This window comes from Hoplias malabaricus, chromosome 18 (genome assembly GCF_029633855.1).
Source record: "Hoplias malabaricus isolate fHopMal1 chromosome 18, fHopMal1.hap1, whole genome shotgun sequence".
NCBI lineage: Eukaryota > Metazoa > Chordata > Actinopteri > Characiformes > Erythrinidae > Hoplias > Hoplias malabaricus.
In genome coordinates this window covers 12,762,980-12,790,440 of record NC_089817.1, presented here as the reverse complement: position 1 = coordinate 12,790,440, position 27,461 = coordinate 12,762,980, and the positions used below count along the sequence as shown (strand labels likewise).

General features: G+C 38.9%; 1 protein-coding gene across 20 annotated transcripts in view; it reads right to left on the bottom strand.

The window, feature by feature from the left end:
- Nucleotides 1-27,461, bottom strand: part of dlg2 (discs, large homolog 2 (Drosophila)) — a 248,182-nt gene that overhangs the window by 33,297 nt on the left and 187,424 nt on the right. For 10 of the 20 annotated variants that reach the window (XR_010796099.1, XM_066651051.1, XM_066651057.1 and 7 more), the window contains 5 exons: nt 25,198-25,257; nt 23,771-23,926; nt 11,975-12,131; nt 9,963-10,065; nt 8,886-8,930 (listed from right to left, as the gene is read on the bottom strand). Coding sequence is in view for 19 of the 20 variants with exons in the window: in XM_066651051.1 (XP_066507148.1) it covers nt 8,886-8,930; nt 9,963-10,065; nt 11,975-12,131; nt 23,771-23,926; nt 25,198-25,257 (521 nt within the window). In the remaining variant the exon portion in view is untranslated. The remainder of the gene's footprint in view (nt 1-8,885; nt 8,931-9,962; nt 10,066-11,974; nt 12,132-23,770; nt 23,927-25,197; nt 25,258-27,461) is intronic. The other 10 variants (XM_066651054.1, XM_066651061.1, XM_066651071.1 and 7 more) reach the window with 4 other exon arrangements.

The following is a 27,461-nucleotide window of genomic DNA, read 5'->3' as shown; positions in this document are numbered from 1 at the left end:
GTAAAATATCACAATTATTGGGAGTAATGCCTGGGAGTATGTGAGAGAAATGACATGCCTCTTAGACAGCAGCTGTCAGAGCGTTATCACTGCAGTCATCTCACTGTGCAGGGTTTATTAGAAAATAACTGAAACCCTGTATTATGACGCTCATATGAGCCAAATCTCTTTTCAGTGAGTGTATGTGTGTTCATTTGTGTATGTGGTAAAATTCCTCCAGGAGATACTATGGAGTCTGTAGTTGTCACACAAGGTTAGCATCTGAACTTTAGTGATGTCAGGCCGTCCCCTCCAGCAACCCCTCATGGTCACACACTTACACTCTCCTATACACACACACACACACACACACACACACAAAGAGAAGGGGGGGGGGGGATAGAGAGATAGAGGGATTCAAATGCCAGCAGTGCCAACTTCGCTCTACTACAGCTCCATTAGAAAATGCCAGCTCAAAAACCCCTCACTATTTTCAATGCATGAATAAAAACTTCTGACAGCTGAGAGCAGTATTTGAGGACAGGGTTTCTGTGTTTCGTATATTCTGAATGTCTAATGCTAACACACATTTGCACACTGCGGTTGCAAATCATTTTGTAAACAAATAAACATGCCATCAGTAACCAAAAACACACATTTTGACATTTCCTTAATAAGTAAATGTATCAGAGATAAAGATCTGAGGTATTAAGAGCTGGTATTATCTGGGTGATTAATCAATCTCAGCATTGCTGTGACACAGATATGTCGGTGGTTGATTCAAACAGTTGCTAAAAAGTTTATTAAATGAACAAGACTACTAACCACTAAAATGTTTCCACGTCTGGTGAAATTTTTAGTTTTATGGAATTTACTAAATGTGTGCCCTTTATTCTACATTTATACTTACTATCAGTACGACAGAGAAAGACAAAATTCAGCCACAGAGCAAATGAAATGAGTCAGCAGCTGAAAGAGTTTTGTTGTGCCTGACAGCATCTAAACAAAGTCAGGTGTTAATTTTCTACAGATGGTGTTAGACAGAACGGATAAAATTATCTGGTAATCTAACCACACAATCTGTCTTTCCTCCACCTCTCTCTCTGTCTTTCTCAATGTCAATTTCAGCTTCTTCCTGACTCTTCACATTTCATTTTCACTGCAAGCATCCTCTGATTTACATCTACTCAATGAGCCTCTCTCTCTCTCTGATATTAGCTCCCTATGTCACCTTTTGAATTAGTACAAGGGATTTTGGCCACTCTGATTCTGTGCACAAATATTTTAGATTTCTCTACTTTCATAAATTAATAAAAATAAGATTAAGATCAACATATTATTTAGGGTACCAAACGTGACACCTACACAAAGCCATAATGAATTAAATGCACATAAACATTTATAAGATTTATTCCAAAAGTGTTCCTATTTAACACCAGAAGTCATAAGTTGCACAAGAACGACACTTTGATGACAATTTAAACTAGATGCAACCGGTTTTGTATTAAAGCTGATGATTACTGCTTTTCTACCTAGCAACTACTAGTAAATCACATGCAGCAAGGATCAAAAATAGAACCAAAATGTATTTTTATACTTGACTGTAGAAAACCTGGATGGTGTGCCTCTATTCACTTCTGTTTTAAAGAAGTAAAGACAAAACTATCTGCCATGTGGTCAGGTTTTATACCAGATTAGACAGAGACAGAGACAGACACACTTCCTCAATTGGGTAGACCCACCCCCTTCTCACAGAGTTTCAAGAGAACGTCAGACCTTTATCTTGGCAGTGCAAGAGCAAAGCAAATATATTTCATAAGTAAAACTTTCAAAAGTTCCACTGAAAGTGATCTTAATGACAAATTCAGACAGTTGTTTAGGTCTGAATATATGTTACTAGGTAACAGAACAGCAAAGAGGGCACAACTCGAGTCCTGCAGTGCTGATATCCAGCACAGTAGTTTTCCTACTTCAATATGCCAACAAAACTGAAAGAGCAGATTTGTGTCTTCGGGTGTGTTTAAGCAGGAAAGACACCAATCGGTCCTGGACATCAGTCCCCTAGGATACTAGCGTGCAAGGCTAGCATCAGCCACACAAACACACTGGAACTGTTGTTTTTAGTGAGAGAGAAGGTTCTTATTAAAAGACACAGGCGTAAAATTGTGAAAAGTTCAGTGGGTGATAATAGACTCCATAAATAAATTTCTATCTTAGCAGCCGTTGTTGAAGTGCCATCCACTGCATCATAATGAGACATGAGAGATAAGGAAAAATTAAATTGCTCCCATGCCAGTGGATGTTCTGATTACAAAATGTCTGTATGAACAAAATAATTGTTGTATGAATCAGATTTGACTGTCAAAATTCTAATACCGCCTATTGAAATACATACACAGCTATACACAGCTTTTCTCATCTCCATTTTAAGTGGAACTATGATGCTTTGATTTTTTATCTTTAATATACATTTTTATTACTCTATACCACAGTATAACACAGGCAAAATAAACCCCTTTTCCATTACCATTTAGACAGCACCAGTATAATGAATGTGGCATGTGTTAGTGGTAATTGACATGTTTTGGAGAAAATAACATTCTAGTCTCTGTGAAATGTAATTGGGAAACAAAATCTGACTTAACTACTTTGACACAATTATAACAGTGACATTACTAGAGGTGTTACTGAGGCATGTAGTGCTGCATTGCAGTAAAAGTGCTGTATTATACTATCCTTTCCCTGGTAACTGTAGCTGTATATAGTAAAGAGCATGCAGGTGCCCAAGCCAAGTGGTTTGATTGGGTTGGACTGAGGTGGTGTGACCACATCCTTTTTTCAACTTCATTGTACGTCCACTTTATTCATGTCACTTTACTTAGAGGTGGACTGTCTAAGCTTAATTTACACAATACCAGTTAAATGTTTGAACCCACCAAACATTTTTCCTTTGTTCTGGGCCATTTTCCACATATTGTGAATGTACAGTACCAGTCAAAAGATTGGACATCATCTCATTCAAAGATTTTTCTTTGTTTTTTGTTTTTTTCTACATTGTAAATGAATATGGAAGACATTAAAACTTTGAAGGAACACACATGGAATAATGTAGTAAACTCAAAACAACAAACCAGAATAACCAAACAAACCAGAATATGTTTCATACTATAGATTCTTCACAGTAGCTACCTTTTGTTTTGATTTCAGCTTTGCACACTGACTGAATGCACTCTGCATTCTCTCAATCAGCTTCATGAGGTCGTCACCTGGAATGGTTTTCAGTGAACAGCTGTGGCCTTGTCAAGAATTAATTTGGAGAACTGCTCACCTTCTTAATGTGTTTGAGACCATAACTTGAGCTGTGCAAATTAGGGGCTTGAACACATTTCTATACAGTGATTAGCCCTATTCCAATAATGACTAATGAGAAGATGCGCACAAACGTTTGTCTGGTACTGTAGACTTTAGTATAAAATGAGGGGCTGGAAATGGATAACCCTCTCTATCTGATTCATAATTATTTCACTGTTCATACTGTAAGCTGTAGTACTGTATTTCACTGTTTATATTGTAAGCCCCCCCTACCCCCCCTACCCCCCCCCCCCAAAAAAAAAAAACACTGCTTTAAATTTAATACATTAAAAGATGAACTACTCAATAATGCAACATACATCTGAATGACTGTTTGTATTTGGGTCTCATTTAAATGACAGATATACTTGAAAACATTTCCTTTGTATCATGTTCATTTTTAAAAAATACAGTTAGGTTTACATAAAAAGTTTAGATTTTTATTATTTTATTATTTTAGATTTTTTTAGTTTATTATTTTCAACGCACTTTAATGAAAGCCAATAAATTGTTTATTTTCAATATTGCTGCCATTTGCATCACAAAGGCATCACAAATCACAGGCATCACAAATGTCACCCCAGATATCTTTTCCAAAATAGTTTTACTATATTGTACACTGAAAATAAAAGTACTTTGATGATACTTAATTTCATGGCTTATTACTATGAAAAAATATATGCTTATCATAATGCAACATGTTTTAATAGATTTTCTCTCCTGTAGGATCCATGATGATTGCTAAAACTGACAGCCACAGAAATGCCTATATTTGGTTAAGGATAAATATCACTACTAATAAAAAAAAACTAGTCTTTGCACAAAAGGATGGAGGTACATTTATAATAGAAACTATAAAAATATATACATATATATGAACTTGAAAACAAAATATCTAAATTAATAAAAACAAATGTAAATATCAATATATATATATTATGATATATTGCATATTTAGCATAAGGTACATAAAACAATGTAACACTATATAAAATACTATGCCAAAAATCTGGTGATCTAATAAGTCACTTAATATAGAAGAGAACATTTTTTTTTTACTAAAAACGGGCTGCTTTAAGGCACGGAATGTTTGTACCTGTCATACTGCAAAGAGCCATAGGTGCTAGACCTTTGCTCAGCTTTGAGAGATGTTGTTCTATCTCTGTTCTATCTACAGTCATTGGGCTGCAATGATTAAAATAGCATTCTTCATGCAATGCAGCATGACAAACACCTGGGTTTCCACATCTGAGTTAAAATTTGGTCAAGTTGTCAGGACAACTCTTGCAGACGTTGTTTGACGTTTCATGTTTTTTCTCTCTGAAGCATATGTGACCTATATGATATGGTTTGATAATTAATTTGTTCAAGTTAATCAGAGCATCTAAAAGGGGAAACGTGAAACTTTCTGAGACTAGCTCAGCATTCTCACTGGCTCTCTACTGAAAATGCAAGCTTGCATATAGCTTCGTACCTAAACCTCACCTAATGTACTCCTTGGACCTCAAACTGGTGCCAATAGAATAAATTACCATACTAGAATGTGTTTCCTTCTAGAGGAAAATTACAGAAGCATCCACATATAGATACTTTGCTCCTGATTAGAAAGGTTAATATGGTAGGAAATATGGTAAGAAACCTATGCACAAAATATTAAGCAATTGTGCAATTGGATTTAAACCAATTTCCACATTTTGTACAAACAGATGTTGGATATCCCAATATACACTGCTCAAGAAAATAAAGGGACCACTTAAACACCACAATGTAACTCCAAGGCAATCACACTTCTGCTGTTGTGCAAATGGAACAGACAAGAATGAGGTAGCAATTAGCAAAACAAGCTGTTCTGCAGGTGGTGACCACAGACCATTTCTCTGTTCTCATCCTTTCTGGCTGTTGCTTTGGTCACTTTTGCATTTTGTCAGTGCTCTCACCCCTAGAGGTAGCATGAGGCAGTGTCTACAACCCACAGAAGTTACTCAGGTAGTGCAGCTCATCCAGGATGGTACATCAATGCGAGCTGTGGCAAGAAGGTTTGCTGTGTCTGTCAGCACAGTGTCCAGAGCATGGAGGAGATACCAGGAGACAGACTAGTACACCAGGAGACGTAGAAGGGCGGTAGGAGGGCGACGACTCAGCAGTAGGACCACTACCTCCTCCTTTGTGTAAGGAGGGACAGGAGGAACAGTGCCAGAGCCCAGCAAAATGACCTCTAGCAGGCCACTAATATCCATGTTTTTGCGCAAACTGTCAGAAACAGACTCCATGAGGGTGGTATGAGGGCCCGACGTCCACAACTTGTGGCTTGTGCTTAGACCCCAACACCGTGCACTGTGACTGACATTTGCAGAGAACACTAAGACTGACAGACTCACCACTGGTGCCCTGTGCTCTTCATAGATGAGAGCAGGTTCACACTGAGCACATGTGACAGATGTGACAGAGTCTGGAGACACCATGGAGAACATTCTGCTGCCTGCAACATCCTCCAGCATGACCGGTTTGGCAGTGGGTCAGTAATGGTGTGGAGAGGCATTTCTTTCCATGTGCTAGCCAGAGACCTCATTTTAACTTTTTATTTTGAGTATGATTCCAAATCCAAATCATTATAGAAAGCATTTGCGCCAGAACCTTAGGTAGGGTTAGCTGTGCATCTTTTTTTTTAGATGTATACATTATTATGTATACATTGCATTGGGGAATATTTTGAATGGTCTTTGGACACAGGAAGTTTTAAGTTAAGTTTGGTTTTGATGGTTCTGATTTCTTTTAGTCTACTATGAACATCGTCATAATGAAACCAAACTACATGACCCCACTGAGGATCCTTTCCATGAATATCAAAGAGGGTAATTTTCATACATTTTAAAAGAAATGTATCATTTCATATGTATGAAGGATTGATTGTGTTTTGGCTATCTTCATGAAATTGATCTACAGTGTTATTTCATTGTTACAAATTTCAAAGATGGACACATGTTTGTGTGTGCATAACAAGCATTTGGTTGTGGTTTATTAAAAAAAATAAAATCAGAGATGCCTCTCATTATATCCTGGAGACATCTGAGGATAAGCTCTATTCAGTCACCTTTTAGCATAATAGGAAATGAAATATCAGCTGCTGGTGCCCTGGCATTCAGCAAGTTCACAGTAAGGTGAGAACAGATAACCATTCAAATACTATAGAGATTCCTTCCCACTGAAATTGCTATTCAAGTCTCCAGATACATTGTTTGCAGTGGGGTTTGGAATTAATTCGCAGTTCCAGAAGTATTATTCCCATGCACCAAGTGCACACCTGGATGTTCCTTTGTTCTGGGTACTAATGCTATCCCTATTAAAATCTTAAACTAAAGGTTCAATCCTGTTATGAATTTTAAGACTTAAATTTAGGCAGCAATAGCTATTAGGTTAATACAAATATTTCACAGACTTAAGGAGGAATTTAAAAGTGGGCTCACATAAAAAGTATAAATCTCTTCCTCACAGTTACTCCAGTGTTAGACAATGGCCAATAGGTGTGGCAATGCCTGCCCTACATAAGGGGTGTGCAATGCAGCTCTTTCCATAGGCAAATGATGCTACTGTATCAGATGTTCCTGTGAGATTAGCCAGACTGGGTTATACTCGACTACTGTGTTTGCACTGCAGCAGAACAAAAAGCTTATCGTGAATAATGTGCCGCATTAGCAAGCTTCAGTTTCAGCTTAGCTTCACTGCTATTAGAGATGACCTCTGCTGTCTGCCAAAGGACAACATGAGATTCACACAGACACTGAGGAAGAACAGGAAATGAGAGCATGGTTTAATGTTAGAAAGATTTGGCACAGCTTAGAAATTATATGGAATATATAAGATTATATCAAACACAGCAATTTACACCCATTTGTTACAGGAGACAATGTGTTACACCTAACAAACATGCACCGGCCCACACAGAGGAGTTAATGCATATCCAATTACTCTGCAGCAAATAAAGCATCACTATATAACTACAGCTTGGTTTTCTGTGGCTGTGTGATTTTGGCTGTGGATTTTTGTGTGTGTGTGTAAGGTGGTGTGATTGTTAAGGCTGATTTAGGGGACAGCGGGCAGAGGGAATAAAGGAGAAGAAAAGAGCAGAGTGCAGTGTCCACGTGGGAGAATATTTATTCTGAACATCTCATTGTCTTTCCTCTGTGGAACAAATAGATGTTTAGTGACTATAAACTAGTTCAGTAACTGATTATTACAGTAGCTAACTCTACATTTATAAAATAACCTGACCAAGGTCTCGAAAATCTGAACCTAAGACCTGTATGTGTTAAAGACTAGTCCATCCATAGTCCTGTATATGCTCTCCAACCTTTTCTGAATATACAATGTTAAGTAAATCATGAAGCATGTGAATATTTCTAGCCTTGAAACATATTTGTTTCTATTTCCTGTTTTTCCTTCTACATAACTGTGTCATCATTGGTATCCACCTCTTTTCAAAGGTCAGGGCTTTATTTGGTGCTGTGTTGGTTTTGCTCTGTGTTATTTTTAAATAAAGATAAAATCTCACAAAGGTCTTGTGTCAAAGGCAAGTGTAACAATCTAAGTTTTTAAATCTCAAGACGTCCAGTCAATATTAGCCTAATATCAGACTAAGCTTAGGTCACAGAACACACGCTTCGGTTTAGTTATTTTTGATAGATTTGCAAGTATAATATATATATATATAGTAGTGTGATGTTACTGCGTATGTATTTGTAGAGTCTGCACTCTGCTACATGGCTGTGTGTGTTTGTAGTTTCCTGGAAGACGTGGGTGTTAGAGCAAGGGAAAGCACAGGAAGGAGGACTGTGGCTGGGTATCAGGTGAACAAGCAGGCACAGGTACTGGGGAGAAGTGCACACAGGTGAGAAATGTGGTCCAAAACCAGAGAGACATATCTCTCTCTCTCTCTGTGCCCCCCTCCCTCTCCCTGTGTGAGAGCCCCATGATCAGAACAGCCTCTGGGCAAGAGGATCAAGCCCATGCCCCAAAGCCCGACTGAAAAACTGCCAGACTCAAACACAAACCAGAGTTCTGGAATCCTCCTGGCACATTTTACGACAGTCTAGTTATACTGAACTGTCCATGCTTCAACCACAGATTTGTTTTTATTGGTAGCTAAACGAGATTTTTCTAAACGAGAAAAAAATACTTAAATAGTTATATAAGCGTGAAGGCTAGCAAGTGCTTTTTCTGACACATTTAAAATCAACCAAGCTTTTCAAAATCAGTGGAAAGCCCAACATGCTTGAAGGACACTACTAACGGCAAAGTCTGTGACATCAGCTAAGAAGAAAAACTGACTTGGTTCTAAGAATGTTTTATCATGTGTAACAGCTGTTACAAAATTATTCTTTTGTGGATGAAGCATAGATAAATGCATTGGTTAACCACAGTGGCCAAAGGATTCTAGAAGGTCAGTTGTGTTGGATTGTTGAAGCTTCCAGTCATGTGTATGTGTGTACGTAGGTTTGTGAGAAGGGCTGGGCTGCAGGGGCTGCTCTTGGCCCAGGCGCTGATCGCATGGCACAAACCTGCAGCTGGAGGTGGGGCCCGGCGCGGAGAGCACAACGCAAGTTCTGACGAGTAAAGAAAGAGAGCAAACATCAGAACACCTCTGCTATCTCACGCTCATCTCTCTCTCTCTCTCTCCCCTCACACCTCATATTCACACCTCACATCAACACCATAGTCATTGCCAAATGGAAGGAAAATAGTCAGGTTATTAGGGGATATTTTAGGACCACACAGATACAATATCTCACCAAAACAGCAGAAACTTTCCAGAACCTCTAGTTTATTAATTATGTGATTATGAATCAATACTTTGAACAATCTCCATTCAGATGTGTGGTAGATTTGCTCATTTAATAAAATGACTTGCCTTTCATGCTAATAAATGATACTATGCTTTGGCTGGCTACAGATGATCAGGTCAGTAATACTGAAAATATCATATCAAGATCAAGAAGATTTGGATCGATATCAGACGAAATGCAGAATTATATAATTGAAAACAAAAAGAATGGCATTAATGGCAATCTAGCATTAAGAACAGCATGTTATCTTGTCATCCATGAGGCTTCCTATCATGTTTTATGTTGTTAGCTCCGTAGTTTCCTATGTGGTAATAAAATTACCATGTACCATGATGCTATACAAGTATCTGCATCTTCTGATACACAACCTTTCAATATCTTTTTCCAGTATCACAGAATTAAACTAATGTATAGTCACAGTTGTGGATTGACTCCAAATCTTTGAGACCATAAGGTAAACAGTGGGAAGTAAAATTGTAGCATCTGTTTTCCTAGACCTTATCAGCATCCAGACAGATGAATCAGTATCTCTAATGTCCAGACCGGCAGCCAAACCAGAACCACACTAATCAAACATGGCAGCTAAAAACTGGACTAAAAAAACCTCCTTGAGCCATGTGTTAGACTGTAGGGATTGAACTTGTACAAGGCCGGGATTGCCCCAAAAACCTCTGTCTGAGTCACATTCCTGCACTGCCTGGGGCTAAGGGTGACCTCTGAGTGGCTCAGTAAATTAAGAGTCACTGTAACTTCTGGCCACTATGAATGGTCAGGGAGCTGTCAGACACTTACCCTCTGGCCGGTACTGAGCGATGATGGTGACTGTCTGACCCGCCCCCTTGAGTGCAGCTGCTGCCTGCTCATGAGTGGCACCTCGCAGATCAATGCCATTTACCTGCACAGAAAACACACATACACTGTATTATTACAGTGAATCAACTCAGTAAAAGTCTATGACCTGCTGTACACCCACAGAGCCATGTATTGTTAATATCATACATTTAGATCTTGTCAAATGACCATACTATTAAAATAAATAAAATTAACCCTGAAAAGTAACATTCCAATGCAAATTTTAATCAGTGGATACAAAATGCTTGTGTGTGTTATGTTTATTATTATCTAATTAATTAATATAAACCTATATGCCTTAAGGCTAAGCATTAAACGAAGCAGCTATGTGCGGAGTAGTGGTGGTGCTGGGCTGTGAGCTGGAGAACGTGGTGGGTTTAGGCTGGAGAATGTAAATGCAACTAGTTTTGGCACATGTCATGTTGCACAGTCATAGAGCCATGCTGCTATAAAGCACTCATAATAGGATCCAACAGAGATCTAACTCAGTGCTTGGTAGGGAGGGCTGGCAAAGTGTGAGTGTGTGTATATGTATGTGTGTGGGCATGCGTGTGCTCAAGCGTGTGCGAGTAAGTGTGTGTGGCAGAATACTGTGCATTCTGGTTTATGTAGATTTCTTTTGAATGATCGCAGAATGCCCTGTGTACTCATTTGACAGTGTGAACTCAGGAGACAGATCAGAGCTATTCTTAGACTGCAAATCAGGCCAGCACGCCATTATCTTTCTCTCTACATACTTCCGCCTCCCATTCTCCATCACAGTCCCTCCCTTTATTTATTCTCCATTTTCCTCTCTTCCTGCCCATTCTTGCCTTTTTCTCATTCCACTTTTTTCCTTCTTGTTCTTCTCTCTATTTTTCTGTCCCACTTTCTCTCTTTTCAGCATCTTGTTGAACTAAACCCTGATCTGAGCTGAAGTATTAGAACCAGTGTTAGTGATTGGCACTGAATAGACCGGGGGCATCTCATTAGGGCAGCAGACTGAGAGATTGATTGTGAGTGGGGTAATGACTGAGCCCATCTGATTTGGAGTGGTCTGGGGAATCAGAGTGTCTGATTATTAGTAAAACAAAACTGAAGTTGTCTGATTAGGGGTAGTTTGTGACATTCCACAATTAGATTTACTCCCTATAGTTAGGCATGAGATCCTGTTGATTAGGCCTTGATGAGTACTAATGATGAGAAAAGCCACAGGATATCAGATACAAGAGTTGTGGTTGCAGCAGTACAAAGTTCTTACGGTTTCAAACTGAGAAATTATAATGTGTTAATTAGCTCTCTGACTGGATCTCACTCACTGGGATGCCATTTGTGCATCCGCTATGGAATTCATATTCATGTTTGTGATCTTAATTGTTTTTGACCTTCTGAAAAACTTTGTATTTACACAAAGTAACTTCCCTATTATTTTTGAATGTGCTGATTTTCGAGGTGTAATGTCGCCCTCTGCTGTTGGACACGAGCTCTACAATGCTATGAAAAAAATGTATTATACAAATACAAATTGATGGATGCCTTATTTGTTTTATAAACAATGTATGGCTACTAGTTATTAGACATTTTTAGGGTGATATAATTCTGACTGCATAGGAATGTCTGAGAAAAACAACACTGACCAACAATGCACTGACTTTATAAAGTGCTTTAACGAGGTTATTTCTTTGTTACTGAGGTCAAGGTTAAGATTAGTTTTAGGGTAAAGCATAGTGAATACTTGTTACATGTATGTAGTTACATTTACACAAGTATGGTCCCACATCCTCACACACATGTTTGTAAAAGTGTATATAAATATAATAAATATATCAGACAGCTAATATTAGCCAACGTGTTTGTCATCAAGCAGATAGTAGGACTCTCTGACAGGTCAAAACAACAGGTTTTGGGTTCGTGTGCCCTTTTGATTTTGAGTGTTGAGTATGTTGTGTGGGTGTTTTGGGGAATAGACTTACAGACAATATCTGGTCTCCTCTCCTTAGTTCTCCGCTGAGATCTGCAGGACCCCCGGCCAGGATGAAGGAGACGAAGATTCCCTCTCCATCCTCACCGCCGACGATGTTGAAGCCCAGGCCTGTGGAGCCTTTATGTAGGACAATCTTCCTCGGTTCCCTGTACATGCAGGTCCAATAGTACATTAGCTCAGAGTCTGTGGGGCTCAGCATCTCTCCTGACACACATACACAACCCTACAACACTGTACACACACGCATGGGAGGCGTGCTCACACACACAAACACCTGGGTCGGGTGGATGCACAGTCGCTTACTGGCTCACAATCTACAGTACACTCCAGCACGAAGGCTGATGCCCAATAGGGGACTGCTCCACTTACACAGCATTTGTCCCATTTCTGAGTGGTTTCCTAGAGACGGAGATGGAGCGCGCGCACACGCACACACACACACACACGTAGACCCACGCACATCCACACAATCACACACCTCTCCGATAGTGGGACATGGAAAGCTCTAGTAGTCTAGACTTAAAGTCACAAACAGAAAAAAATGAAAAACATGAAAAAGTGCAATACATTTTCATCTTCCTATCCTATTTAACCCAAAGTGATCCTTAGCAACACTGACAACACAAACTGAAAATATTTGTTATAACATATTAATATATCACGTAATAACCTATAACCTAATAAATAAATAAATAAAACAAATTAAATTAGCACACAAATTAAATAGTGGGGGGCTGTGGCCTAATGGTTAGAGGCTTGATACTGGAAGGTTGCTGGTTGAAACCCCAAGACCAATGGGAACATGGCTGAAGTGCCCTTGAGCAAGGCACTGAACCCACAACTGTGCCCTGCGCGCTGGGGGTGGCTGCCCACTGCTCTGGGTGTGTGTTTACAGCCCCTAGTGCACTAGCATGTGGATGTGTTCACTGCCACAGATGGGTTAAATGTGGAAGACACATTTTGTTGTATGTCGTACAATGACAAATCATTGCACATAATCATTATCATTATTAGTATTATATACATTCATTTTTGACTCCAGCATTCCAATTTTTTTAAAAATTGCTTTAAGTTAATAAATTGGGAAGAAGCATTGAGCAGGTGGAAATACAGTAGAAAAACCTGTTAAAAGTGGGAAATGGGCTGTGAGAATCTGTTGAAAACGTGGGTTGCACAAATAATGAAAAAGCTGTTGAGAACCATAAATGTTTTCAGCTCAGCAGAACAGCTAAATATAAAGCACAGGCTCAAATTTAAGTGACCAGTGTGTTTTTACATTGTTTTTGAGAGTTGACCCCTTCCCTTTTGTACTGGAGCAGTAACAATAGAAGAGTATACAAACATATTAAAATAATCAATATGTTATACAAAATTTTCTAGATATGTCTAACTATTGCAAAAAGACTTGCTTCTGTGGGTTCTGACGCCCCAAATCTTAAAGTTACTAAGATTCAGAGCCAGAGAGAAAGTTGTAAAGTTATAAAGAGGTGGACTGTCAAACATAGCCTAGCAAATGAATGTGTAACATTGATGTGACACTTTAGACAGTTTCAATTGGAGCATGGCGACATCTGCTCTCAGATGTTTACAGATGATAACACAAAGTGATGATGCTCAAGATGTGGGTTTTTTTTTTTTTTTTTTAAGTACAACATGCTAAGGCACTAGCTCTGCTGACTCCTCTCTGACCTACTTATTGAAAAACATGCTTTTCTCTTATATCTTCCCTCTTTATATTGGCCTGACCCAAACTGGCATACTGTTTTGTTTGGGTATAAATATAACTGGGTATGGATATCTAGCCCAATATCACTGTATTAAGTGAAGTGGACAATGTGTGCATTTGTTGTGTTTTGTGCTCTTGCATGTTTGAGAAATGGGACAACACCTACATTTCTTTCATTGTCACTTTTCTGTTGCCCCAACTCTGTATCTGGGCCAGTTACACTGACTGTTAAGCCCACTGGGAGAGTTCTCAGATCATACAGGGTCTTCAGATCATGAAGTGTGTGCAGCTTAGTCTGACAGAGCATAGATAAACACTGTTCAGACATTTGCAGTAATTCAGTACATCAAGAATATATCTGTATATACTAACCACATGATAAGACCAAATCTAATGAAAATTTCATACTTTCATACACATATGTTTTCATATATACACACACACACACACAATTCTAGAACATGTATATGTCTGAGTCATCAAAAAGCTCAAAGGCTGTCTGTTATATCCTCTTAACCACTAGGTGGCAATAACACTACATTCACTCAACAGGGACAAAATCCACTGTGGACCAAATCCCTTAAAGTGAATTTTATCTAATTAAAAATAAGCCATTTTTTAAGTTTACAAATAGTAAAATCAAGAGGAATTTGGCAATAATGTCAGAGTTAATAAAAACATGCAAACTTGCATCACCAGTCTCTCTAGGGAGAGTCCGGTACTCCGGACTAACACGGCCAAAAACCACCTACTACTGCAGGAAAAGTAATTTGACTGACACACAAAAGGACCAATCACAAGTCTATTTTGCCAAGACGAGTAGTAGGTGGCAGTCTTATGATTCAGAATGCAACTAGCAGAATCCCGACTGTGTGGCCTGATTAATGCACTGAAGGTATCAGACCCCCATCTACTTGTGTGCAGAGCATCTGTATCTGAAACTAATAAAAACATAATGATATTCAAACAAATATGTTTTAAATCCTATCCTGAAGATATGTTTCTAGGATTCTTAAAACAGCTTGTGAAATACTGATCACAAAGTGGCCAAAGAAATAAAAAAAAAACACATCTGGGCACTTGATGGGATCATAAACTCATCATAAATGCATTTTGGTTGCAAAATAGCAGATAAATACACAAACAAGTAAAGAAAAATACATCAGTCTTGATATTACACTAGAATGCAGAACTATGTTACAACTCCCTTATATTAAGAATTCATCAGCTGAAGAAGGCACAAAGAAAAAAGGAATCCTGGAAAGACCTCTCTGAAGACTGGGGGTTAAACTGGGCAAGATGAGGATTGCACATTCACATGCCTTGATAACTCTAAACAGTGGCATTAACCTTTTCTTTACTCTCTATCTCACACACACACGTGCACACACACACACATGCACACACACACACACACACACACACACACACACACATATATTGAGGTACTCTATTTCCCTCTGGCCACTGTCTTGCCCTCCTACTACACGACACTGATACAGCCAGACACGTCTCCTCTCTCCAGCATCCACAGGAATTTCAATGAACTTCTACCTGCCTCCATGTACCTGCTTCTCCCTCTTACACTCTCTTGCTCTCTCTCGCTTCCTATTTCCTCACATTTTATCACTGTGAAACTTAATTCCAAATGGGAAAACAAAAGAAATTGCACTCGCTTTTCCCAGAGCCCCCATTTTTGTTCTAATGCCTGCTGAAGAGTAGTGCAGATTACAATGCACCCATGTCATTAAACATGCTGACCCACACACTTCTGTCCCTCCAGTTATTTATTTACCATCACTGCTTATGCATTTCTTTCCTAGAATTGCTAAACGTCATTCTGCTCACCTACAAAACCTTGTGTAAATGAGACATTCGTATGAGCAGTATATTTTCTCCAGATGTCTGGATACAGTTTAAATACAGAAGCACCAATGACAGTGTTTTAGCATTAGCATTGGCTAGTGGTTTACAACTTAGGAGACAATAAGCTATGATTGGCAAGCAATAATGTAAAGAAAAACCCATGAACAATGATATTTAACATGGGTTATGACAGACTCACATTTAATAAGATATCAGACTGTGTATTTTTCATGAGGTTGGACTGGTGAAAAGCCGTAGAACTGGCTAGTAGTTTAAAACTAAATGATGTGCTCATTTTTGGCCTATTTTTCCTGCAGTTATAATGGCTGGCAATTCTCAGACCTCTCAGAAATCCCACAGTAAAGAACTGTCCGTATGAATGACATGGCCATACATGCACTGAGGGCTTATTATATAGCAGCTCTGCACAATACAGGATTGATTAAAAGTATATGACCTTTTTTCATATAACATTTTTTCATTTTTTAATCTTTTTCTCATATTAGATGACCTTTTGTTGCTAATCTTTGTGGATTTTAGATTTCAGAAAAGCATTATTCTCAACTGCCATGTACAAAAGCCAATCAAAAGTGTTGCATACTGCTTCCGGGGTCACAGAATCACAGAATGGTAGCTTTTAACATTGAAAAGAAAGAAAATAATAAAAAAAAGACTTCCAAGGAAGTGACTTTGATATCTATTTATTCTCCACATTCACATATACGCACTAACTACATTATACTAGACATTGTAGTCATCTAAAAACCTCCTAATGGTAGGTTTAAGTGCTTGTTGAGTGCTAGACAGCTGATATGGTCATCAAAAATCTTCGGATGCACATAGAGTTAGGCAGTGTGTTAGTGTGTGTACTTGAGTGTGTGTGGGAGCTGGATAGAGTCTGTGAGTGGGCTGAAGCTTCGGTGTTTCACTGAAAGAGCAAAGGCCATGAAGCACAGACTAGAGCCCACAAACACAGTCAATACAACCAGTGCAAATTCTCTTAGCTCATGTTCTGTGTAATATATACAACATCATTCTGGTTTCAGACACTCACTTTTGAGAGACGGAGCCAAAAACAGCCTTCCTGGGTTAATAAAAACTGCAAAGAGCTATATGTAAGAGCTGCAAACGCTATATAAAGAGCTATATTTTCTATCAGCGATCAAATTTTTTAAAAATGAAAACAAACAAACAAACAAACAAAAAAAAAAACAGTTCATCCAAAATATATTATGCAGTCATTGATCTCCGGAGCAAAGCCCTGCAGTGCTCAGATACTGCCAAAAAGTGCATCAGACTGAAGAAAAGACTCATTTATCACCCAGCACAAGTATTTTAGAAATGCTAATATCCATTTGTACGCATTTCATACACACATTTACATCACACAGTTACAACACAGGAATTGCACAGAGCTCTACTGAATAAATGCAGTTTAATTTCAGAAGTTGCAGAAAAGCATAGTGCAGAGTTTTATACTTAAAAAGTGCAGCTGATGAGTACAACACAACATAAAAGAGGAATATTCAGTATCTTTAAGAACTTCTTGAAGTTCAACAGCCAAACTCACAAAATAAGCCCTCACCTTCAAATCAGAAAAGTAAACCTAAAAAAGTATATGACTGCAGGGAAAAATAGACTATTATATAATAAACAAACTGCTAGTGTAAATTGTACAATGCACAGAGTATTAGTACAAGCTAAATATATGGTAAAACTGCTCTCTACTCATCCACGCATTTTTGTTCTGACAGTCTATTCAGGCTGAGACAAGTTAGCTGACCATCTCTATCAATGCCCCTGACCTATATCAATTCTCTTCAACCATTCAACCATATTAGCTCCTACAAATAACAGTAATAGCCCTCAGAACTAAAATGTCTCTAGAACAGATAGCAAACCCACACACACGCACACTACTGTTTGTGACGGACACACCTTATATCGATAAGCTCAGCACGATCCCTGTTTAAGCAATCTCTCTTCTCTCTCTGTGATCTCCAAAGATCAGATCAATACAGCCACTTCCTAGACATGGAATCTCAATGGTCTGAGCAGAAGAAACACTCCTATAGATCCACTCAGCAGAACTGATCGACTTCACCAAAGGACATCCAGCAGTGTAATGACAGGAACCTGTCCCTGGCTTGAAGAAAGACATCAAAAGTTCTCTTTTTTACTTCTTAGAAACCAAAAATAACTAAGGTGTCTTTCATATTATGTATTCTGTCACTCAGATCTCACTGAAATAAAGCAGAAATGCAGGTGAATATAAATTATCATTTATAAACTGAAATTACATATATAAGTATAAAAAACTCTCTGCATCTAAGAGACAAACTATTTCAGCTGGCCATCAACACAATACTGTTTCTAATTCGGTGCTGCTGTTAGACAGCCAGGGGTCTGATGGGGATTATACTGTATCTCTGATACAGCTGCAAGGATAATACTCACTAACATTACACACGCTCCCTTTATCTCAATTTCACACATGCAACACCTTCCTGGAGGAGAGGGCAAGACAAGCCAGCATGAACACTGCCTGCTCCACTTGCAGTGATATAATGCGGCTTTAACCTTTTGAGATTTGAGTGCAAAAGACCAGTATACTCGTTGGGAGAGAGTGTGTGTGTGTGTGTGTGTGTGTGTGTGTGTGTGTGTGTGTGAGAGAGAGAGAGAGAGAGAGAGAGAGAGAAAGAGAGAGTGTGTGTGTGTGAGAATGATAGAGAGAGAGAGAGAGAGAAAGAGAGAGTGTGTGTGTGTGAGAATGATAGAGAGAGAGAGAGAGAGAGAGAGAGAGAGAGAGAGAGAGAGAGAGAGAGAGAGAGAGATTGATTATTTGCCGGTTCAGTGGAGCAGATGCTTCACAATAGCACAGTTCCCATACTGTAATTGGATTTAGAAGAGACGGAGAGGAGATGCATTGCACTGAGAGCAGAGGAAAGCTGGGGAATACCACTGCAGTTAGTACACATAGACCACACACATTTTCCACACATTTCATTTAGTCACAAGTATCATAAAATAGCTTAAAACTCAAAGACTGCAATGGAGCTATTCACACTCAACCCAGAAATGAGTTGTTCCTTTGCAGCTCTCCATAGTTTGGACAAAACTCCATTTAGTTTAATTATGAGAAATTGTAGTGTAAACATAACTTTTTTTGTCAAAAAAGAATTTTTATATTTTGTGAGGGTGAGGACAAGCATGTACTCCCTCCAAGTAATATGAAACCAGCCAGAGTATAATTTTAAACTGCCACTATTTTCATGTCCTTGGACAGCTCAACACACTTGGAGGAGGTTACTAAATGCTAACTCTTCAGCTAATATCAGCTAACAGATGCCTTCCTTGGCTAATGTCTTGAGTAACGTGGGTATAAATTTGCCATCCCACTCATCGAGAGCGAAAACAATTATGCTATAGATGGCTATATCATTGCCAGAAACATACTCATGATTTTCTGTTCAAATAACAAGTGATTTATAACACCCTGGAGCCTGGATTTTTTTTGTGCGTGGAAAAATGCTACATTTTTTCAAGCTAATATTTGTGTGACGAAAAATATTTATAAAAATATTCCATATAACTTTTCTACCTTCCATAGTCCAGCTCGTTAGTGTAGCATTTTAAACTATAAATGTCATGTTACATAATTATTCTAACCGCGACCCTGAAATGGATAAGCGGAAAAGATAATGATGATGATGATGATGATAATGACTCTAAACAAACCCTACAGTGATAAATGTTTTAATTTTGATATTTCGATAAGACTGTGCACTACAGACCATGATTACAATGGAAATCATTTGAACAACTTACTTTCAACCACCATTTAACCCTCACCTTGCAATATACACCTTTACAGTCCAAACTAGTTCAGCACATTTGATCCACATAAGGAGTTCCACATTGGTGTTTAGCAGAGATGAGGGCATCAAGCCTGTCAGTGTTTGTGCTGAACTGAGCCACTTTGTCCTTTTTCCAGTCATCACACATTGCATATCAATTAGCAGTGATAAGATCCAGCCCAGGGGAATAGTGATTTATGGTCTGTCTCTCTTAAGCACTGTCCCCATAAATGAAACGAAATTAACATGCCTCTCTTGTTCCACTGCTTACAACAAACCATTAATCACAGCATAGACCCACAACGAGAGATGAGAGGGGGAATGCCGGAGCGTCTGGAGTGGGCAGGAGGGGTTAAACTTGTCCTGTTCCAAGGTGGCGTCAAGCTAATGTCTTCTCCAGCCACACAGAAGCTATCAATATGAATCAGTGAACCCAGAGTTACTCTCCCTCTGATGTGCGGATCCTCTGATGGTGATTTTGAGAAAAGTATAATTAAATGAAAGAAGATGAAAGTTTGTCTAAATATATTTTCTGTATTTAAAAAACTTGCTAAATATCATTTTAGATGAGGTGCTACTAGCGATCTTCATTTGGTTCTGTCGAACATGGTCTTTCAGAATTTTTGTTTCTTCCTGTTGCTAAGGTATATAAGATGTTTTCAGGATTATAAAATATCCTTGTGAATCACATTTGATCAAAATAATATAGTTTTCTTTTTTCTTTTTCTTACAAATTCTTGCAGAATATTCTCTGCAGCTTTTAGTCATCTCCAGTTCCACTTTCTCAGTGAATCTCCCCCAACTGCACACCCTCAGGAGGGTTGAAGTGAACATGTGCTTCCTCTGAGACACATGATCCAATTACCACCTTTTTTAAAATCTGCCATTGATACTTGGACAATGAAGAGTTTAGCACATCAGAATAGAACTCAAAGAGCCTAAATCTGTCACATCAGCTGCCAGACGTCTCAACTAGCTAGCACCACTGACAGTGAAGGGGAGAGGGGGGCTGTCCTACCACACAGAGAATGAAGCCAATTGTGCTTTCCATGGCTCTAGACCTCAGAGGACTGGAGTATCACCTGGATTCAAACCTGCGATCTTGCGGTGATAGGGCCAATGCATAGGCTACTGATCTAACGATTTACAGTTTTTATTGATACATCTACCAGAACCTGTGGTCAGGATGTTCATAACACAATGTAAAAATGTGATCCATAAGATGTTTTTTTATTAAATGGCAGTTGCAGTCCTTTTCCTCAGTTACAAAAAAAATAAAAAATAAAAAAAATAAAAAACAGTCAAAACTGAGGGCATCATCATGGAATGCCCTCATCAAAGACGGCCAAAGACGGTCAGTGCCATCAAACAATAGAAAATACTGGTGTTAAAGAGTCTCAACGGAGTTATGTAAATCTATTATATTTGGAAGTGGCTTTAATTAAGAGGTAGCTTTACCTGAAACAGACTTGATCTCTCTCTCTCTCTCTCTTGATGAGAGTTTTAAAAAAATTGCTGGCTTGGAATAAAAATAATGCAGTAATATAACAAACACCAACATTCATGCTACACACTGCCAATTTAAAAAAAAATGATAATAATAACAACAACAACAAAAAAAAACCCTTGACTATCCCCTTAAATAACATCCATCCATCCATTATCTGTAACCGCTTATCCAATTTTAGGGTCGCGGGGGGTCCAGAGCCTACCTGGAATCATTGGGCGCAAGGCGGGAATACACCCTGGAGGGGACGCCAGTCCTTCACAGGGCAACACAGACACACACACATTCACTCATACACTCACACCTACGGACACTTTCGAGTCGCCAATCCACCTGCAATGTGTGTTTTTGGACTGTGGGAGGAAACCGGAGCACCCGGAGGAAACCCACGCGGACACGGGGAGAACACACCAACTCCTCACAGACAGTCACCCGGAGCGGGAATCGAACCCACAACCTCCAGGCCCCTGGAGCTGTGTGACTGCGACACTACCTGCTGCGCCACCGTGCCGCCCCCCTTAAATAACATACACCCTCAATTATCAAAGACTGCACCACATTCAGGTTAAAGTTCTTATGAAGCAGCACGTGCCAAGCTTTTAACTAATGCATTAGCTGTTGTCTCTGTAACAATTTAACATAAAAATAATTCCAATTCCCTCTGAAGCCAATTAGTGTATGCTTTAATATTTACTTTGTCATGCCCTGATCACTGAAATCCTAAACAAATCAGTAAACAAAGTCCTCCCACATTGATACACTGCACTAGGTGCAGCAGCAAGAGCCAGAATGCTCCACAGCCATCTGTAGCATTAAAAAAGGCAGAGACTACCACACACACTATATTTATGATATAAAACCCCTTGCATTAATGCCATTATTCTCCCAACTATAAACTTTATATGCATCTTCATTTAATCAGCAGTACAAGCTAAAAAAACACACTCTACATACAAGCTCTATAGTCATTTAAAATCAAACCTTTCAAAAAGACAATAATGAAAACAGCTACACAGTGAATAAAGGAGAACAAATTGACTGGATGCAGTCGTAATGGTGCTTAACTTAACTGCTGCAGACATGCCCTCTCTACATCCTGCAAGCTTCCAGACTCTGACTATGTGTCAATAACTCCTACACACAACAGATAAATCCAGAGAAAAACCAAAAAGCTGGAGGGAGTAGAGAGAGTCAGAGTAGGGATTGGGGTCAGACACTCTTGTACCATGAATCATCATAAATGTGAAGGATGTGGATGAAAAAAAAACTAAATAAAGCAAATACACCAAACAGCATGGATCAATACATTCTTTTAAATGTACTCAAAGTAAGGGAATTGACTGTGCTTTATTTATAAAGCAGCTTTAAGCCTCAATGGAGACACAAGAACTAAACAATGTATAGGAGGCCATGCTATCAGATAATATACACAATTAATCCAATTCTATACTGTTTGGGCTTTATTCAGTTTTACACATAACATAATATCTATCCACATACAGACTGTATTTAGTCTGATTACATTATTGTTATATTCTTCACATAGTGCCAGGCTTTTGGCTTCTCTCTCACATTTTGAGTATGTTTATTAATTTTAGCTTTTAGGAGGCTACACCTATTTATTTGAAATATGCAAAACTCATACTGGACAAGAAACATCCAACAGAAACACTATAAAACACCTCAGGACCCAAAGTCAAAGAAGAACATTATGATGCAGATGTCTTCTATGACAGACACATACTGCTGTTGGTATATAATGACTTTTTACTCATATTCCAAATTGAACTGAAAACCATTTTATCTGGATGACATCTTGTCTACATCGTGTGTCTTTGATTTTTAATTTTCTCCATGACTGCATGGCATGAATTAATGTGTGCTCAATGCAGATTCATAAAGCTTAACAGCATAAAGCATTCAAGGGCTGAGAGACACTTCACATTGTTGAAACATTCAAATGGTGTGCAACTGAAACATCTGTCTAAATGCTCTTTAATATGTCACGCCCTCTATAGTCTTTTCATAATTTAAACCAATCTAGCCACAACAGATTAAATACTAACAAAACACAAGTTTAAATGATTAAAGAGGTGTAGGGAAATAACCATTAGAAAGTACAATTTTAGTGGTAAATGGATGGATGATATTATTATTAATTGTTTTAATTATTATTCTTATAATTATTTTCTGAAACAAACAAAGGAATTGTGATGGAATTAAATATTCTAAATGTTTACAATGCTTCATAGAGGGAGTAATTTATTATGATTTGAAAATTATTTTTAAAAGTATAGAAAAGAAAAAAAAATGAAATGTATATTATATGTAATACAGTGTAAATGAACAGGTTTTAATGTAATAACAATTTAATAATGAAGAGAAAGAATGACAATAAGGGTGAGGTTTCAAGACTGGCACTGGAATATTCAACACCACTCTCTCAAATCACTAGAACCATAAGAAAGGCAGACTCAAGACCAGGGGTGCCCACACTTTTTTGGCTTGAGATCTATTTTTTTTTTCCAGAGTACAGGTTATCACAAGCTTCCAAGTAATTATCAGTGAGTGTAGACCAATATTCAGACTTGTTTTCTTGTGGAAAAGGGCTGATTCACATTATTTAAAGAGGTTCAATTGATCAAGGGGCATTGTGGTCATTAATTAGAGCACCCCTGTTCTAGACCATATCAAATGACATATTAGTGTGTAGAGACATGCAGGAGTTAAAGTTAGAGAGGTAGGGAGAGGGGTATCACATGTAAGGAGGTAGTGAGTTGAGCATGCAGTTGAGCCTCATTTGCATGCAAAGAGTCGTGTGGTCAGTACCTGGTGATGTCGGAGTCAGGGAGCAGGCCTATGTGGTAGTGAGGGAAAGGGATGGAGTGCATTGGGCTTTTATCGAACTCCACAGGGGAGTAGTGACGGGGAGAAGGGGCGCGATCACACAGTTTATTCACAGTGCTGTAAACGGGCTCTGGAGGCCTGGGGAGGGAGAGAAACAGAGAAAGAAAGCAGAAAGTACAACAGCCTTGTGTTAGTGTGCAGGCAAGTGAGAGCGAGAGGGAGAGAGAGAGAGAGTATAAAGGTTATGATATTTATGTAGTAACAATGTTAGAGGATCATTAAGGGTTTTAGTGCAGTTAGTTAAGCTTTAGCCATTTCAGATTCTGTGAAACACAGTCTTCAAGGCTTCAAACACCTTATGCACCTGTAAACATGACCCTCTTACACAATCCACAGGGAACATACAGCTGAGAATTTAACACAGACATTTAATTTGTACATGCATTTTCAGTTCTCAGAACAGCTTTTAGACGCATTACTAGAATGATTCAGCTTTACCTGCTTTAACTTGTTGTCTTGTCAACTGTAAATGCAATTTATCATTAGGGCTGCATGATAAAGACAGAACATTCCAAAAATGTCCTACATTTGGCCTGCTGGAAATATTTTATACAGGCTGGTATTTACAGTTTATGATTACAGTTTACTGCAGAAACCATACATACTTACAGTTTATCATTAACTCTATTCAGCGTGCATATTTTCAACATGCATTGTCACATGACTTTTCAGATAGCAGTCTTCAACATGTAATCCTATTTTAAATAAGTTCTATTAGTAATACTACTAATCAGAGCCTCAATATTCACACTAGTGGGATTGCATTACTCTGAAACAAAGCTATGGTCAGTTTGAACAACACACAAGTGTCTCTTCAGGGGCTTTCTGCATCACTGGTGCTTTATCTGACATTCAATGATCCCCCATCTTTTTATTTCAAACTCACCCACACACTCTGAGCGCTCTCTCTCTCTCTCACACACACACACACACACATACACACATACACACACTTCCTTCCACATTAATTCACTCCTGTTTTTCTTTCTTTTGGTATTATATTACCACACTTTCCATCCCTCACACTCAGAACTAAACCCAAATTACACCATGTCCACAAAGAGAAAATGAGTGTTTTGCATGAAAACAGCTGATGTAAGAGTAGGTTATGTTAGGATTCACTGGAGTTGTGTGTGAGGGAGGCAGTTATCACAGACAGCAGACATTTGAGGTATGTGTGTGTGTGTGTGTGTGTGTGTGTGTGTGTGTGTGTGTGTGTGTGTGTGTGTCAGAAACAGAAATTCACATACTGTTGTGATATCAGTACCACAGAAAACAGTAATATGATAAGAACAACATACTGTGCAAATCTACACAAGACTCCCAGATCTCAAACGTCTGACTCTCACCTCAACTGGAAGTGCTGGGAATCAAACCTGTGGCCCTCCCCGTCATCTAAGGAGGGATTTCTAATCAGAGAGAGACAGCAAGTCAACACACGCACACACACACACAATCACAAATCAACTCTATATTTACTGAGGTGTGTTTTGTTTGAAAGTGCTAAAAGGTGCTTAGGTCTGGACACTGCATGCAGACGCTGAGACAGTAACAGGGAGCTGGACATCCACAGACACAACTCAGCACATCCTTCAGAAAGGGACAGCCGGACTTCAGACAGGTGTGGACAAACAAAATCAACAGACACACACTCAACATCTTCAACATGTCTTGTGTCTCTGCAGCAATACGACAAAACTAATACCGTGTGCATGAGGCAACACTTTAAGATTCATTTAAATAACCATTTCTATTACTCTTCTCTATTGCTGTCTCTTTGAAGATGTTATGTTTATTTGATCAAACACAAACTGTGCAGCAACATATGAACTCTGTCTCCGACTTTACATCTACAAGGTGGACCAACGAAGTGTGCGTGTCTAATAAGCCCCTTTCAGACATGCACGGTAACCCAGAAAAGTTCAGGAGTTCATCGGAGGAGCTGTATGTGTGAAAGAAAATACGCGAAACATTAATCCCTGACTTTATCCCACTATCAACCCCTAGTGAAGACTCTCTGTAAAATCAGAGTCAAGCAAAAACGAAGCATACATCCTGCGGCAAGAGCCCATCTAACGCAGAAAACCTGCCGCTGTGTGCTGCATGTGTAAATGGACCACTCCCAGACATATCTGGACCTGATACTCCTGGGTTTCACTAGAGATTTTCCAGAGTTCATGTGTGTAAGACCAGTATAGAGAGACCAGTGAGTGGGCACAGTGTTTAAAAACTCAAGCACTGCTGGGATTGATCCACTCATACGAGCGAAACACATACTAACACTCCACCCCCACCCAAATGATATCTGCAATCTTCCTGTGAGGGTCTTGACACCTGAATTGAGAGGGTGTCCACAAATTATACAGAGCCACATACAGACAGTCTTCAATAGTAAAACTACAGCTGGAGCTGATGAAAAGTATAATGAATGTAGAACAAGGCTAATCGGTTTATAACTTGGAAAATAACACTATATAACTCATCTGGTATCATTACTGTGATGAAAAAAGTCAATGATAAGTACTTATGAGTCAGGATTTTAAGATTAGGAAAATATTGAAGTGCATCAAAAAGTTAATTTTTACATTTTTATGGATCTGTGGGGATCATGTGCAATCTAGATCATTTTTGATGCTGCATACAATTTCATAATGAGACTGATCTGTGATAAATTAATCAAGTTCTAGTTTTAATCTAGAGGCCTATCGTTCTAAGCCTATGTTACAGTTGGTTAAGATTCAGACAACAGGAGGTTTTGTTGCAGAATGAATATGTTGCAGCCAGACTGTAGGAACACAGAGAGAAAGAGAGAGAGAGAGTAAAGGTAATGATATTTATGCAGTAACAATGTTAGTGCAGTTAGTTAAGCTTTAGTCAACTGGAGCTGTACCTAACATGGCTGGGTCCTTGTGTAGATTATGGTGCCACACAGGAGTAGCTGTTAAAACTGGCCCAGTTTCTTACACCCCCACCCCACTCTCTCTCTGCACTTTATGGTTCTCCTTGATACAAAGCCTGAGGAAGCATTCTCTCTTCCTCTCCTGCTTTCCCACCTCACCACTCATCTTCTCTGACATGCTCTCCTCCACCACCCTCCATCTCTCTCTTTCTCCGCCGTTCTTTTGTCCTACACTTTGCTTTTCAATCTGTTCCCTTTTCTTCCCTTTTCTTCCCTTTTGTTTTAACCCCTTAAGTCTGAGAGCACACTTAAATTTCACAGTCCATAGTCTCAGAACAGTCATAATACCCATGGCCCTGAGAAGAGCCCTCCACCTATTCCATGGACATTCATGAAAGGGCATTCAGGAACTGAGCGTGTTTTCATTGGCCACATTAAAGCAAACGCATGTAAAAAGAGAAAGCAGAAAAAAACATTTACTGATATATGCCATGTGTCTTTCAAAGTCCAGAAAAGGTCTTCTGACTGGTGGTATAAAATCAGTAGTAACTGAGCTTGAACTCTGACTGCTGTCAGTTAAGTGCTACTAAGCATTGCCAGTTAGGAAGCTAAATAGTTAGCCACCCAATGTGACAATGTCTGGTTTATATTTTAATAGTTTAAATATAAAGAGTTAATCACAATTATTTATATGGTAATTTATTGTTAGTTCCA